The sequence below is a fragment of the Oncorhynchus nerka genome, linkage group LG20 (assembly GCF_034236695.1).
Source record: "Oncorhynchus nerka isolate Pitt River linkage group LG20, Oner_Uvic_2.0, whole genome shotgun sequence".
Lineage (NCBI taxonomy): Eukaryota > Metazoa > Chordata > Actinopteri > Salmoniformes > Salmonidae > Oncorhynchus > Oncorhynchus nerka.
The window spans coordinates 22,370,688-22,386,682 of NC_088415.1; the positions used below are offsets into that span (position 1 = coordinate 22,370,688).

The 15,995-nt window shown below is 42.3% G+C and overlaps 2 protein-coding genes across 7 annotated transcripts in view; both read left to right on the forward strand.

The window, feature by feature from the left end:
- LOC115102074 (transmembrane and coiled-coil domains protein 1-like) overlaps positions 1-4,924 on the forward strand; it is a 136,323-nt gene extending 131,399 nt beyond the window's left edge. For all 6 annotated transcript variants that reach the window (XM_065005305.1, XM_065005306.1, XM_065005307.1 and 3 more), the window contains 2 exons: positions 193-328; positions 2,571-4,924. In XM_065005305.1, the coding sequence (XP_064861377.1) occupies positions 193-328; positions 2,571-2,885 (451 nt within the window). In that variant the 3' untranslated portion in view covers positions 2,886-4,924. The remainder of the gene's footprint in view (positions 1-192; positions 329-2,570) is intronic.
- A 2,603-nt stretch (positions 4,925-7,527) lies between these two features.
- LOC115102076 (plexin-D1-like) overlaps positions 7,528-15,995 on the forward strand; it is a 127,305-nt gene continuing 118,837 nt past the window's right edge. The window contains exons 1-2 of the mRNA XM_029621637.2: positions 7,528-8,898; positions 10,706-10,882. Of these exons, the coding sequence (XP_029477497.1) occupies positions 7,675-8,898; positions 10,706-10,882 (1,401 nt within the window). The 5' untranslated portion in view covers positions 7,528-7,674. The remainder of the gene's footprint in view (positions 8,899-10,705; positions 10,883-15,995) is intronic.

The window sequence follows — 15,995 nt, forward strand, 5'->3', positions numbered from 1 at the left end:
TCCAGTCAGGTATCATTCCACCTGAAAGCTCTTTAACCTCTTGTCCAGGAAAAACTGGAACCTGTGTTTGTCTATGGGGCACACGTGTCTGTGTGTGTGTGTCTATTTATCCATCCGTCCATCCATCTCTGTGTCTCTGTCTGTGTATATGTCTGTGTAAGCTGTTAGATGAACGTGTGTGTTCCTCTGTAGGTGTGAGCGTCTGGAGGAGCAGCTGAATGATCTGACAGAGCTCCACCAGAATGAGATCCTCAACCTGAAGCAGGAGCTGGCCAGCATGGAGGAGAAGATAGCTTACCAGTCCTACGAGAGAGCCAGAGACATACAGGTCATTCACAGTTATGCATGTATACACACACACACACACACACACACACACACACACACACACACACACTGTACACAAACTAGATAGCCAGACAACTGTATGACTGTGATTCATTTCATAATCACAACTTTATCTGAAGACAAACAGAAAGCCTTGCACAGTTATGAGGAACAAACCCAATCAGACATAAGCCAGTGTTGTTTAATCTTTGTGTACAACTTCCAGGTTAATTTACAGTTCACTATTTTACTAGGGCTTTCAAACGATAAAAAAATGTAATTGAGTTAATCACAGGATTTGCTGTGATTAATCACGATAATTAGCCAATTCTGAATTTGCTCAAATTAGGCTGTAATTCAAGATTTTTCATACAAAAAACATTACAAGAATATTGACATCTTGATTTTGTCTAAAGTAACGGTTAGCAAAATTAGGTCAATTGAGAAAGAACACTTTTTTAACCTTAGTGTCAGCTTGTTTTTACATTGCATTGTTGTTTTTTGGCTGTATAGATGATGTATTTGAGATGTTTTCTGTGTATTTTGAATGCTTTTAGACGATGCGATTAATTGCAATGAAAATGTTTGTACTAAAATATAAATACATTTGAGTTAACTGATTAACTATGACAGCCCGGGCCTCCCGGGTGGCACAGTGGTCTAAGAGCTGTGCCACCAGAGATTCTGGGTTCGAGTCCAGGCTCTGTCGCAGCAGGCTGTGACCGGGAGGCCCATGGGGCAGCGCACAATTGGCCCAGTGTCTTCTGGGTTAGGGAGGGTTTGGCCGGCAGGGATGTCCTTGTCCCAACGCGCTCTAGTGACTCCTGTAGCGGACCGGGCGCATGCATGATGCCACGGTCGCCAGGTGTACGGTATTTCCTCCGACACATTGGTGCGGCTGGCTTCTGGGATGGATGGGCATTGTGTCAAGAAGCAGTGTGGCTTGGTTGGGTTATGTTTCGGAGGACGCATGGCTTTCAACCTTCGCCTCTCCCGAGTCCGTACGGGAGTTGCAGCGATGAGACAAGAATGTAACTACTACCAATTGGATACCACGAAATTGGGGAAAAAAAGGGATACAACATGTTTTAATTAAAACTCTGACGGCCCTAATATTGACCTGGTATTTAAAACACATGATGGGGTCAGAGATAATAGCACTATAATTACTTAATAATTATATTTTGATTCATTGGAATCCATTAGAACAAGCCCCATAATGTAACAGATGTTGTGTTGAGTTCTTTCAAGTTAGTGCCAAAAAAGTAACCGTTGTTTCTCTCTCTCTCTGTGTGTGTGTGTGTGTGTTTTTATCGCCTTGTCTCTAATCTACGTTTCCCCCTCTTGGCTGTAGGTGGTGTTAGAGTTCTATATGAAATTATCTTTGCTATTTGTCTGTCAGACACTCAAAATCAAATCAGATCAAATGTTATTTGTCACTTGCGTTGAATACAACAGGTGTAGGCCTTACAGTAAAATGCTTACTTACAAGCCCTTAACCAACAATGCAGTTTTAAGAAAATACCAAAATACCAATAACAAAAAAAGTAAGAGATAAGACTAACAGATAATTAAAGAGCAGCAGTAAATGACAATAGCGGGGCTATATACAGGGGGTACCGGTACAAAGTCAATGTGCACGGGCACCGGTGTCGAGGTAATTGAAGTAATATGTACAATAGTCTGGGTAGCCATTTGATTAGCTGTTCATGAGTCTTATGGCTTGAGGGTAGAAGTTGTTTTGAAGCCTCTTGAACCTAGACGTGGTGCTCCGTGCGGCAGCAGAGAGAACAGTCTATGACTAGGGTGGCTGGAGTCTTTGACCATTTTTAGGGCCTTCCTCTGACACCGCCTGGTATAGAGGTCCTAGATGTCAGAAAGCTTGGCCCCGGTGATGTACTGGGCCGTACGCACTACCCTCTGTAGTGCCTTGCGGTTGGAGGCCGAGCAGTTGCCATACCAGGCAGTGATGCAACCAGTAAGGATGCTCTTGATGGTGCAGCTGTAGAACCTTTTGAGGATCTTAGGACCCATGCCAAATATTTTCAGTCTCCTGAGGGGTAATAGGTTTTGTCGTGCCCTCTTCACGACTGTCTGTGGACGCCAAGGAACTTGAAGCTCTCAACCTGCTCCGTTGATGAGAATGGGGGCGTGCTCGGTCCTCCTTTTCCTGTAGACTTTACTGTGTGTAGCCATACTGTGTACTACTATGTCTAACCCTTTTCTATCCTCCTGTCCTGCAGGAAGCTCTGGAGGCGTGTCAGACGCGTATCTCTAAGATGGAGCTGCAGCAGCAGCAGCAGCAGGTGGTCCAGCTAGAGGGCCTGGAGAACGCCACGGCCCGGACACTGCTGGGGAAACTCATCAATGTCCTCCTGGCCCTTATGGCTGTGCTCCTGGTGTTTGTCTCCACTGTGGCCAACTGTGTGGTCCCTCTAATGAAAACCCGCTCCAGGTCCTTCTCCACCCTCCTCCTCATCCTCCTCTTCGCCTTCCTCTGGAGGAACTGGGATGCGCTGTCGGGCTACACGCACCGTGCCCTGCAGCTGCCCAGATGACCGAATGGAGACGTGTGTTTCTATGACTATGCGCGAGGGTGGATACTCTGTCTCCACACACACACACAGAAAGCAGGAAGAGCCCAACTGCCAATGGGATGTGGTGGTTGTGTTGACGGACGCTGTAGAATTAGTCTATCGGTTGAGCTCTGTGAGGCAGGATTTGGACTGCGGAGAAAGTGAGGGAAGGATGGAAGATGAGAATACCACTCAGTCATGACTTTTGTTTAGGAAGGATGAGACTTTGTTTACATTCAGAAATAGTGTTTATTTCTTTCACAGGCTGCATCGTCATACTGTTTTTCTTTTCTTCTAGGGGTTAATCAAGTATATTATTGTTGTTTATTATTTTTTCTAATAATATATTATTTTTTGCATTTTATTCAGTACCATGTAGCGTTAAGCTCCTCCCACTCTGCACAAAGAGGAGCTTGTCAAGAAAGTGATTGGACGTTCACCTCAGAGGCTCAGGCCCTCTGCAGATAAATGGTACTCTGATTTGGTTGCCTTTCATAAAGAAAGTGCTCTACCGGTCTGTTATTGGTAGAAAATGAAAAGATGAATGAATCCCCGCCTCGCACTTTTTCCACCGCGATGGATTCTGAGATGAAAAGGAACCTTTCTACAGAGTACTCTTTGTTTTCCGGACACAAAAGACTGATGGACATTACTTTGAGTGTCGCGCTGAGACTTCTTGTGCTTCCGTACTGTTTCTACTAGCAATGATTTACGTCCTATTAAAGGTGTCTTTTTTTTTTAAAGGAGAGTAAATTAATTAGGAGAGGTCATTTTAATTAGGAGAGGTGATGTAATGAATTCTAATGACTTTTAGAGAGTGGCACCAGCTTAGACAAGAGGGAGGGTTTGACAGTTAGGGCCACTCACCACAGAGCCACCAGAAACAATAGGTACAGATAAGGCCACTTTGCAGGAAATGTGGAGTTGCCATGATATTGCTTTCACTGGTGCTCACCCATTGTGTCAGCTGAATTCCATGTTGAAAAGGCATAGACTGTCTGCCAGACATAGACAACTGTCTCCACTGCCATGCTACTGTTGTTCAATGCACTGCCTGTATGAAGAATGTGACTCACTCCATCACCATGGCTATGTTTAGACAGACAGCCCAAATCTGATCTTTTTTTAACTAATGATTTTTTTTTTACCAATCAGATCAGCTCTGGGAAAAATCTGATGTGAAAAGATCTAATGCGATTGGTCAAAAGACCAGTTAGTGGGTAAAAGATCAGAATTGGCTGCCTGTGTAAACGCAGCCTTTACTGTCCTATCTCTCCATCTCTCTCCTCATTGCCCTGTTTTTCCAGCATACTGCCCTATGTGCCAAAACTGTCCTATTTCACATTTCCAGATCTGTATGTGCTTTATTAGCCAACTCCTCTAACTCTCACAGTCATGACATGACAGAAGAGTTGGCTAAACTAAGCACAAACTGATATGGGACCAGGCTAACCGAATATACCTTTACAAGGTTGTCTGGGTAATTGCTCTGAGACACTCACTGTTAATAACCTGATGTGTGTTTCCTAATCCTGGTCCTTGATTGCTGCTGAATACGATGGCTCTCTATCCGTCTTATCCTACCATTCATCTGTTCATGGAGCTTCAGTCGACCTAGATGATATGAATGAGTCCATCTGAAGTCCATTCTGACACTTGTTTGATGAAGATAATAACTTATAGTGGGAGCTGCAGACCAGCCTTCCATAGTGTTTGGACCAGCATGTTTAGGATCTTTGAAACAGTTTTAAACCAGAAACTGCACTGAATTTATTGTCAGTCTAATCACTAAATAGAAATTAATTTAAGTCAATGGATATTGTTATTACACACCAATCAGTTTAAAGATACTGATCATTGTTGTGATCTTGAAGGTTCCCCAGGTGAGTGGCTCCTGAATTGACCTCTGACCTTGGTGTGACTTTGCCATGACCTCCGATGCAGCGTGATAGGGTAGGGTTGTGTGCTAAACCACTCCAGTGCCTTCTGATGTGGGATAATAAAAGTGCATTCCTGACTAACTCCTGGCCCCCTGACTTGTGTGTGAGTGTGTGTGTTGAGGATCGGAGGGGTTTGGGGTGTGTCTAGCTCTCTCGTAGGATTGGTAAGCGATTATCTCCTCCATGCTGGCCAGCTCCTGCTTCAGGTTAAGGAGGAAATGTACCAATAAGAGCAATTATTTAAAGCAAAGTAATGTTGTAAAACAGAATCTTATACTGCCTGGACCACACTATGTCTGGATGCATGTTTAATTGAGGAACAAAGTAGGCTGAAGCACTGATGGTGGTTTACAGTGTTTAATGTGAATTGATTATAGTGTGAATAAATAAGCCCTGTTGAAGTTTGTATTAATCCACTAGATGGCGATCCTCTCATGTTTATAGCACCTTAGTTTCCTGACATGACCCACACAGATGAAGCCAACTGACATGGAGGTGTTGTTTCTTATCTGTCAGGAAACAGGTTGTTGGACAGAGCCCGGGTCTCAGAGCTCCACCACAGAGTAGAGAGCAGTAGCTGTTTTCACTGACAACAGAGAAAATAGCAGTCTCTCACTCCAGAAGGCCCTCACCGCAATGTGAGAGAAGGCTCAGGAAGTTTCTCGCTCTCTCTCTTACACGCACCAATACTGTTTAAATGCCTTTTCTTTATGCACCATATCTATGTTGCATATATTACAAGACCCATATAAGACAAATAAGCCTACCTCAACACACACACACACACGCGCTTCGGTGAGGTGTCACGAATAATCGAGTGTAACCAGAACGCAGCACTCTTCGTTGATATCTGATCCTTGACAGCAGTGACCCGTGGTACCCCCTCTCTCCCCAGTCTATTTTCCCGGTCCCTTCCCACTCTCACTCTTAGTGGGGCATTAGGGAGTGTGTTGGAGGGTGTGTGTGTAGGCTTAGGTTGTACGTATGCGTGGTGGAGATTGTTGGTCCTGCATTGCGATCAGTCAGCTGGTTCCTTATCAGACCGCTTTCCTGCGCCTCCGCGCTGGCGGATTAGATGACGGTGAGTGCGGACAACGTAAACACGCATTGACCCGGAGGGTGTTTATCAGCGCAAATAACATCGCCAAGTGGTGATGGGAGGCGTGCACCGACCTGAGAGGAACAGGGCTGGCCCGAGAAATATAATAGTTCCAGCAGACTTTGATACTGTCCAAACTGGCATGACGCATGGGTTAGAATGCGTCGAATAGAACAGGCCTATTTTAACGGTTTTTGAGAGAATAAATCCATGGGTAGCCTAATCCAACATTACGGGCTCTCAATTTGCGCTGTCACTTTTTGTTTAAAGTCCCTTTGAGCTTTTCAATGTTCTCTCATTGCGTAGTTGTTCACAAGAAGCAATTAATTTGTGTTTTGGGAAAAATGGAAGTTTAAAGGGGCAATCAGTAGTTGAACAATAAAAGACAAATCAACTTCCCCTGTTTCGCAAAAACCAGATGGATGGGGCTGGAGAAATGTAACCACTCTAAAATTCATAGACAGGGCTATGGATGCAAGCACCGAATATCCATGATATCAAAATGATACAGAGTTTCTATATTTACTTTGTTTACAAACATTGGAGTTAAAAAAGCGTAGGCTATATTTTGGATTGTGAGTGGGTACGACAGTAGAACTAAGCTCATGAGCGTGGTTACATACCTCGTCTAACCTGAAACCTGTATATAGCCTCGGTATTGTTGTTTTGTGTAACTTATTTTTAAAACGTTAGTTTATTTAGTAAATATTTTCTTAACCAACAATGCAGTTCAATAAATATAGTTAAGGGCTTGAAAGTAAGCATTTCACGGTAAGGTCTACCTACACCTGTTGTATTCGGCGCATGTGGCAAGTACCATTTTATTTTATTTTGTATTTCATTTAAAAGTTGTATTCGTCAAGAATCATTAGGTACATATTAAGTCCAAAAAATGGATCTAGCAACAGCAGATTGTCTCTTTAAACTTAATCACACATTTTTGAGAGGTGCACATGTGTTGCTTTAGAATATTTATGAGGCGCAGACCCAAAAGCTCTGCTAAATAGAATGAATGTCAAAAACCGGAAAGGTGCGCTGTGGTGCCCATCTGGTAGCACTTTCACGTAGCTTACCCCCACCGTATGTGTGCAGAGCAGACGGAGCCCTCTGCGTATCTGCAGGCAGAACTAATCTGAAAACCAAGGGACCAACTGGCCGCAGGAGATGAGAGCAAGACCCGCCATTAACCCTAAGAGGAGCGGAACCATAGGCTATACTTTCTTCTTAAATTATTATTCCCCCTCAAATTCCTCTCAAATTATTATTTTGTTTTTAAAAAATTAGAGAGAGAGATCATTAACAGTAATTGCACCATTATTGTTCTGCCTTGGTGTGTGGATGAACATTACGCAAATAGCCTACAATTAGCATGCACCAATCGCAACAATGAACTTTGACTGAACACATTTTAAATTATGAAATTCCAAGGCGTGGGCCTATATACTATAATAAGAATGAATGGGGAGTTTGGGATTGCAACCGCTGGGAGCGGGGCTGTAGGTGGAGTGGGCAGAGAGAGGGGCAGCAGACAGCTCTGCGCGCTCAACTCTCTTCCGCGGTGAGCTGCACTGGGAAAATGAAGCACGACTCTTATTGCGTCACTCTGTGTTTGGATTTTGAGCAGGAAACAGCATTTCCTCTTAGATTGTCGCAGTAGGAACAAACACATTATTTTGTCCTTACTCAATGCACCCCTCCGCACAGAACACGCGGAAACCGGCCAGAAGGAAAAATGCCTCCTTCGGAAAAGATAGCAGTTCTGATTCTCGGCGTTCTGGTGCTAGAATCGCCCTGGAATGCCCATCACAGCCTTGCCAGCGCGCTACAGATCCAACAGGCGTTCGCCTCTCAAAACCAGACAAATAACTTTGTGGTGGATGAGGTTAGCAGAAAAGTCTACCTGGCTACGGTAAACATGGTGTACCAGCTTAACGGGACCCTGAGCGTAGAAGTGGAGAAGAGAACGGGGCCGGTGGAGGACAACCTGTTGTGCCATGCGCCGCAGCTGCCCCAGGCGCCCTGCGAGCACCCCAAATCCCTCACCGACAACTTCAACAAGCTGCTCGAACTGGACAGGGAGCAGGGGGTGCTGGTGGTATGCGGCTCGGTGTACCAGGGCTTTTGTGAGCTCAGGAAGATGGAAAACATATCGGAGATAGCCGTGGAGTTCCCCCCTCATGGCGAGAAGACCGTGTTCCCCAGCATGCTGAACATCGCCGCCAACCACCCTAACGCCTCCACCGTGGGGCTCATCTTCAGGAGCCACGGGGGTAACACCCGGCTCCTCGTCGGGGCCACTTACACCGGGGCTGGGACCCAGTTTTTCCCCAAGAACCACAGCAAGGAGGACCTGCGCTTCGAGAACACACCCGAAATCGCAATTCGGTCCCTGAACATCAATGATTTATCCAGGCTGTTCACCTATGACATCAACCCGTCCGAGGACAACGTCTTCAAGATAAAACAGGAGGTGAAGCAGAAGAATAAACTAAACTTCGTTCATGCCTTCATTCAGAAGAGCTACGCTTATATTGCTATCAACAATGACGCGAATATGGGCCACAAGCAGAGCCAGCCGAACAGCATCCTTGCAAGGATATGCCTGGACACTGAGAACACACGAAAATCCACCTCGGAAAGCCGAAAGCTCACTGAGTCCTTCATCCAGATGCCGCTTCAGTGTGGATATAACGGAAACATCTACAACCGGCTGGTCTCCGTTCACCCCGCGGAAATCCACTCCGGGAGCGGAGAGGGGCTGGAATCGCACCTTTTCGGAGTGTTCACCAAATCAGACAGAAAGTCTGCCCTGTGCGCTTTTCGGTTCTCAGATATCGAGGAGGAGATCCGTCAGGGCCGGAGGAACTGCTCCAACTCCCCCAGCAGCGATGTGCAGGTGCTGGACAGCGTCATCCAGGGTTCGGGCGCAGCATGCGTACACAAAGGGAACCTTGTGGTAAGTGAAGCATTTTACACTTCAGTGAGATCTGTATGCTTATTCATGTTTGAGAGACTTGGTTGGAACTAATACTGTTTTGTATTATTTGATTTAGCCTAGATAAAGTTAGCAGCCACAATTACGCGCAATTACGGCGCTGTTCGTTTCCCCCGTTTGCATAATGTCATAAAAACATTGTTACATTTGTCTAAAATATTTATTTTAAGATGTATTGTATTATTGGATTTGCTTCTATAAATACATATTTCCGCAAATATGTTGCTTTTGGCAACTTGGTATGACAGTTTGATTAATGAATCACCCCATATAATTTCTGGGGGGAAAGCTCCGATGTCACGAGCGCAGCCCAGGGCGGCGATTGTGTGAAGAATCTCCCAAAGCACGCGAAGGTTATGGGAACCGTGCAGGGAATTTCTGTGAAAGTCACATCCGCGACAGCTCATTCAGGTTTAGGCCTACAGCCTATTGCATGTTGGAGAGGAAGAATGGATTTATGTATTTACATTTTTTAAATAAAACATTCGTTTGCCATCGATTACACAACACATTAAATTAAAATGACATGCAGGCTAACATTTTTTTTAAATTTCCCTGGGCAAACTGATTACTTCTCTCAGAAAAAGATAGTAGTCCTATTTATTTTATGAGAAGCAGAGTTAAATAAATCGAGATTAATCAGTGTTGAATCGTGTTGTGTCAAATAACATATCACATTATCTCATATTTTATGCATGTAATTCAAGAAGAAAAGTTTATTCTTATTAATTTACAGATCATGTCTATAAAGGCGGTTACTTTGACACTATAAAGCCCCTCTTATTATTTAGGCTAAAGTGTCCCTATTAACGGAAATGTCTCTTAACATGAAAAGTATTTATGCCGCTCGCGTCATCTGAGGAATGTGAAATTCCATAGTTTCATTGTGGTGAGATTGACAGGTCGCTAGTTGTGACAAACAGGCTGTCTCCAGACCACAGCGTTGACAGTCAGGTCGTAAAGATGCGGGGCTGTCCAATGAGTGGTGTTGTGTCGTGCTGGCCTGCGCTGTAGGCTCCGGTAACCAGATTAGAAATCTAGACCGACAATCGTTCTCCGCCTGTGTTTCCCCGAGGCCTGCAAATCTGCAGCTTGAAATGGTTGTGTTTTTCGTGAAGAATATCAGCATTGCCCCGAAGAAGAAAGGGTTTTCTTGCTTTTGCTTTTAGTCTGCGGTGACTGGTGAAATCTGATATATTTGTAGCGTTTCTGAGGGCCCTCCATTGAAGGAAAGCCAAATACACAATTTATGATAAGCACAGAGGTCGAGAGTGGAGCGGCTCGTGGGAAAGATCTCTCTCTCGCTCTCTCTGTTGATTTCCACTTCACTGTGTTCTTCTTCGAGTCCTTACTGTTCCTTTGCCCTCCAAAAGACTATGGACATTCGCTTGTGGAAGTCATCCAAGCATTTGAATAAAATGGAATGAATGTTTTGATATATACTCAAGTTTTCATTTTCACATGGTAAATGTTGACAACAGGCTACTTACTGTATAACAGGCCTTCAGCTGTCCTGAACATTTACAGGGAACATTTCCAATTCTCAAGAAGACATAGCATTTTAGCTTTTCATAGTGTTATAATTACATAATTATTACAGTGTAGCCTACTAAAAGTGTCCAATAATGGTGTTACACTGTTTTGGGGTTATTTTTCTTTCCATTTATCTTTTTCTGCCTGCCGACATGCATGCCTGCCAGTCTCTCTTCCTGTAAATTGAGATATTTTAAACCAACTTTAAAATAAGATCTTTCTCTCTGTCTGTCAGCTGCAACCGGAGCAACTGGACTGTGGAGCGGCCCACCTGCAGCACCCGCTGGCCCTACGGAGGCCCCTGAGGGCCACGCCCCTGTTTGAGTCCCTGGGCCTCAGCTCGGTTGCTGTGGACAACATACACAACCATACCGTGGTGTTTCTGGGCACCAGCACAGGACGACTGCGCAAGGTGAGAGGAGATGGTTTACTTACATAAAAAACCTCTCAGGAATATCCACATTTATAAAAGAGAGAGAGCAGTGGTTTATTTGTTATCCTTTTTGTCTTGTAAAGGAAAAAATGTACAGTTGCTAGGCCTACTACCTCACAGTCTAACTTTGCTGCCGGAAGTTAAGAACAAACTGAATGTGCCAGAGATATTCAGCCATTCTTTTATTCAGGGATGTAATGACATTTATTGAAAATAAGTTAAAGTGTCAGGTGTAAATTACTATAGAGGTGGAACATCAGGGAAAGCTGTTTTTTTAAAGTAAAGGGATCATTCCACTTATTAGGTGTCTTTTGAGTAATGCAACTAAACATTTTGATTTCACCTAATTTTAACATTCTGTCATAAAGAGCACATTCAACTTAATAAATCATGTGTTTTCCCATCTCAAGAGGTTAAATAAAAAAAAGGACTATAGTAAGTGCCTATTTAGTGCCAAATAAAGTAATATGGTTGACCATAACAGGATTGACGACTTCATCTTAAATCATCCATAATCATCCTTGTGACAGGGGGAATGGAAGCTTGTTGTGTGCAACAGGGAGAGGCAATTGAATTCAAGCTTCACAACAATTGTTAAATTGTTAAAACATTTCTAGCCTGTCTATACATGGGTAACAGGGTTGAAGTGTTATGCTCAATCTTCCACCACAAAACACCTGAAAATGGCCAAAAAGAGTAGAACCAGCTCACCTGCTTTTACACTATGATTTGACTATTAGATATTCAATGTTTCATTTGAAAAAAAATATTTAAAAAGGAATAGTTTCACCATTTCAAATGAGAGTTCAGTTCACGTCACAGGGTTGACCTTAAAATTAGGGATTTTCTTTTTGATACCTTAAAATGAATCACTAATCACATGAAATAAATAATAATCTTCAGAAATGACTTTGTAAAAGCAACAAAAGTCTTTATTCATATTAAAAAGTGATTTATTGAATTTTCCATGTGGTCTATAAAGGGCACTTCATTTAATATAACAGGCTTTTACAATTCTACATTTGTACACAATTTATACTTAAAATATGAAAGTAGATATGGCAAAGGCACTCATTTCGTGGAATGACCCAAAGAAAAAGAAGAGAAATCTGAAAATAACTGAGAAGTAGGTCTAAGGGTGCTGACCTGTAAAGAATGACTGCTGAAAGGTCGAGCCATCCCGGATCCGGTATCGTGACTACAGCCTCAAGCTCATTACCATAACTATTCATAAAAATCGCAAATGAACTGAAATTAATCTATTTGCTCTCAAGCTTAGCCTTTTGTTAACAACACTGTCATCTCCGATTTTCAAAATATGCTTCTCAACCATTGCAAAACAAGCATTTGTGTAACAGTATTGATTGCTAGCGTAGCATTTAGCGTAGCATTTAGCGTTAGCATTCACCAGGCAACATTTTCACAAAAACCAGAAAAGGATTCAAATAAAATCATTTACCTTTGAAGAACTTCAGATGTTTTCAATGAGGAGACTCTCAGTTAGATAGCAAATGTTCCGTTTTTACAAAAAATATTATTTGTGTTGACAAATCGGTCCGTTTTCTTCATCATTCTTCATCACGTTTGGGTAAGAAAAAAAACGAAAATTAAGTCAATAAAACGCGAACTTTGTTCCAAATTAACTCCATAATATCGACAGAAACATGGCAAACCGATGTTTAGAATCAATCCTCAAGGTGTTTTTCACATATCTATCGACGATAAAATCCTTCATGGCAGTTGACTTTCTCTTCTAAAGAAATGTAACGCGCATGGACCTACAGATTACGCAATAATTTCGACACAGGACACCGGGCGGGACACCAGGTAAATGTAGTCTCTTATGGTCAATCTTCCAATGATATGCCTACAAATACGTCACAATGCTGCAGACACCTTGGAGAAACGACAGAAAGGGCAGGCTCATTCCTGGCGCATTCACAGCCATATAAGGAGACATTGGAACACAGCGCCTTCAGAATCTGGGGCATTTCCTGTATGAAACTTCATCTTGGTTTCGCCTGTAGCATTAGTTCTGGGGCAATCACAGATCATATCTTTGCAGTTTTGGAAACGTCAGAGTTTTGTCTTTCCAAGGCTGTCAATTCCATGCATAGTCGAGCATCTTTTCGTGACAAAATATTGCGCTTAAAACGGGCACGCCTTTTTATCCAATAATGACATAGCGCCCCCATAGGTTGAAGAGGTTAAAATGAGAGTTCATTTCACGTCACAGGGTTGACCTTAAAATTAGGGATTTTCTTTTTGATACCTTAAAATGAATCACTAATCACATGAAATAAATAATAATCTTCAGAAATGACTTTGTAAAAGCAACAAAAGTCTTTATTCATATTAAAAAGTGATTTATTGAATTTTCCATGTGGTCTATAAAGGGCACTTCATTTAATATAACAGGCTTTTACAATTCTATATTTGTACACAATTTATACTTAAAATATGAAAGTAGATATGGCAAAGGCACTCATTTCGTGGAATGACCCAAAGAAAAAGATGAGAAATCTGAAAATAACTGAGAAGTAGGTCTAAGGGTGCTGACCTGTAAAGAATGACTGCTGAAAGGTGCGGTAATAACGAAAGTTCCCATATGACATGACTGACTGTATATAGCCTCGTTATTGTTTATTTTATTCTGTTACTTTTTATTCTTTTTGACTTTAGTTTATTTGGTAAATATTTTAAAAACTCTATTTCTTGAACTGCATTGTTGGTTAAGGGTTAAGGGCTTGTAAAGTAAGCATTTCAAGGTAAAGTCTACACCTATAGTATTCGGCGCATGTGACAAATAAAGTCTGATTTGATTTGACTATCAGTGTTGGGGATTAGTGAACTACATGGAGTTCAACTAGTAATTAACTACATTTTCTTGTTAATAAAAAAAAATATGTTGCCATGTAGCAGTGTAGCTAACTACTAAAAAGAAAATATGGTTGTAGTAGGCAGTAATTTCCTTTCTTTTTCAGCACCAGAAACATATTTTTTTGTGTTTAATTGGTTAAATTAAACATTCTGTTAGCATTTGACCCCAAAATGACCTGCTCTTGCAATTTGTAGCTATTACATTTCAGATTTGCATATTATGATAGTTTTTCACAAAGTAGTTTGGATGTAGTGAAATACTTTTCCCCAGTAACTTTAGTTCAGTAAAATATATTTTTCTTAAGGGTAGCTTTAGTTTAGCTTAATTTCTTCCATTGTGATGTAATTGGTAGCTTAGTAAACTATATTTTTAGATTAGCTTCCCTAACACTGCTGACAATATAGCGGGTCGTTCCATGTCATTTCAGCAAGCCATGACACCCATCATCCCAGATTGTTCTGAAATAATTTCCGTAGTTAGAAAAATACCAGATAAGCATTCCTGCAACATTATTTTGTTGAAATATAATTTAAATTCTGATAATTTAAGCTAATTCATTGCACCCAAATTGGCCACTTTTTGCTAATAATGAGAAAGACATGAGGAATAATGAGAAAGACATGTTGGGGTGGGATTGGCGTGGGGCATGGGTGGGCCCGTGGGTTGCTTTTGACCATTTATTTGAATTCCTCATGTCTAACTCAATGTTTAAAAAAAGTTTGGTCCAAGTCAGTTGTTAGGTACCATATTTATTGAATATTATATGAATCCTATAAATTAAAATGGCACATTTTGTGTGCAATCAATTAGCTTAATTTCTCAGAGATCAAATTATTATATTGCAACAAAGTAATGTTGCAGGAATGCTAATCTTATCTGTTTCTAACAACAGAAACTATTTCAGAACAATCTGAGATGGTGGTTGTTGAAATCCTCTTTCTGGAGCTTTTTGAGGTGGAACGACCCAAGTACAAGGCCAGAGCATCTGCGATGAGAGGACATTTGCTTTACTGTGGGTCTTGGTCGAAGGATCAGGTTGAAGATAAAGTGATGCACTATGAATTCATCTCAGCTATTGTGAATGAAAACGTCTGCTTTTATTTTAGGTCATTCTTTGGTGTGTCCAGATGTGGTACACTATCCTTGATGCAGAAACAAGTATTATAAAAGATGAAGTAAGCTTTATGTGACATCTTTTTGGGTGCGGCACGTCACACTTTTCTGGGGATCCATCATGATGTGACTCACTGTCACACAGTGTGTGTTTAAGGGTCCGTCTCTCTAATGGTTTGGCCTCTACAGTCTGGGAGCTCAGCTGTAAGACATCTGCTGCCGCTGCATCCTATGAAAACCTCCCTCCTGCAATTAACACAATTCCTTCATTCTGTGTCAGCAGCAAACCAAGTCACCCCTGACTGAGCCAACAGACTAGAGAAGTTACAGCACTGAGAGCACCATGAGCTATACCTCTACCTCTCAGCTGTGTCTGGTAAAAACAATACAACCCAGTCTGAAAGCTTTCTGACCATATTGGTTTGAATTAGACTGGTACCTTCTACAACATTAGAACAATGTTGCTGGAGGGTGTCTTGTTTTAGGCCTCCTAAAAAAGCTTTCTGATTTGTTTAGCCTGTTCCGAAGATAATTGGTCATTGGGATGGTTTGTGTTTATGCCGGATGTATGGTGATGGTTAAGGTGGTTTGTGTGTGTGTGTGTGTGTGTGTGTGTGTGTGTCCACATGGTCTACCTGATTGCATATTTAGGTTTGAGAAGGGGGGGTCTGCCTGTGTCCTTATGCTACTGAGTGAAAGGGGTTTGGTGTTTACCCAGTGTGCATACCCCATACCCCATGATTATGTGCTGCGTGTGTTCTCACAGAATTAGTGTTTATGTGTGTGTGTGTGTGTGTGGGGGGGGGGGGGGGGGGGTGGTGTTAAAATGGAGCATGTATTATGTGTTGCCTGGGGGACATACAGTATGTATCTTGCGTGTGTTCATGTTCGACACACAGTAGGTCTATGTGTGTTTTATGGTGTGTGTGTGTGTGTGTGTGTGCCCTGGGGGAAGCTCTGCAACAGAGTATAATGGTGCTGTTAGTGTTTGTAATGTGATTCTGGCTGTGAGCTTGGCTCGGGCTGAGTAGTACAGAGTACAGAAAAACAGTAGAGATTGAGTTAGGCCTCTGCTACTGGGGTTAGGAGACCCTCAAT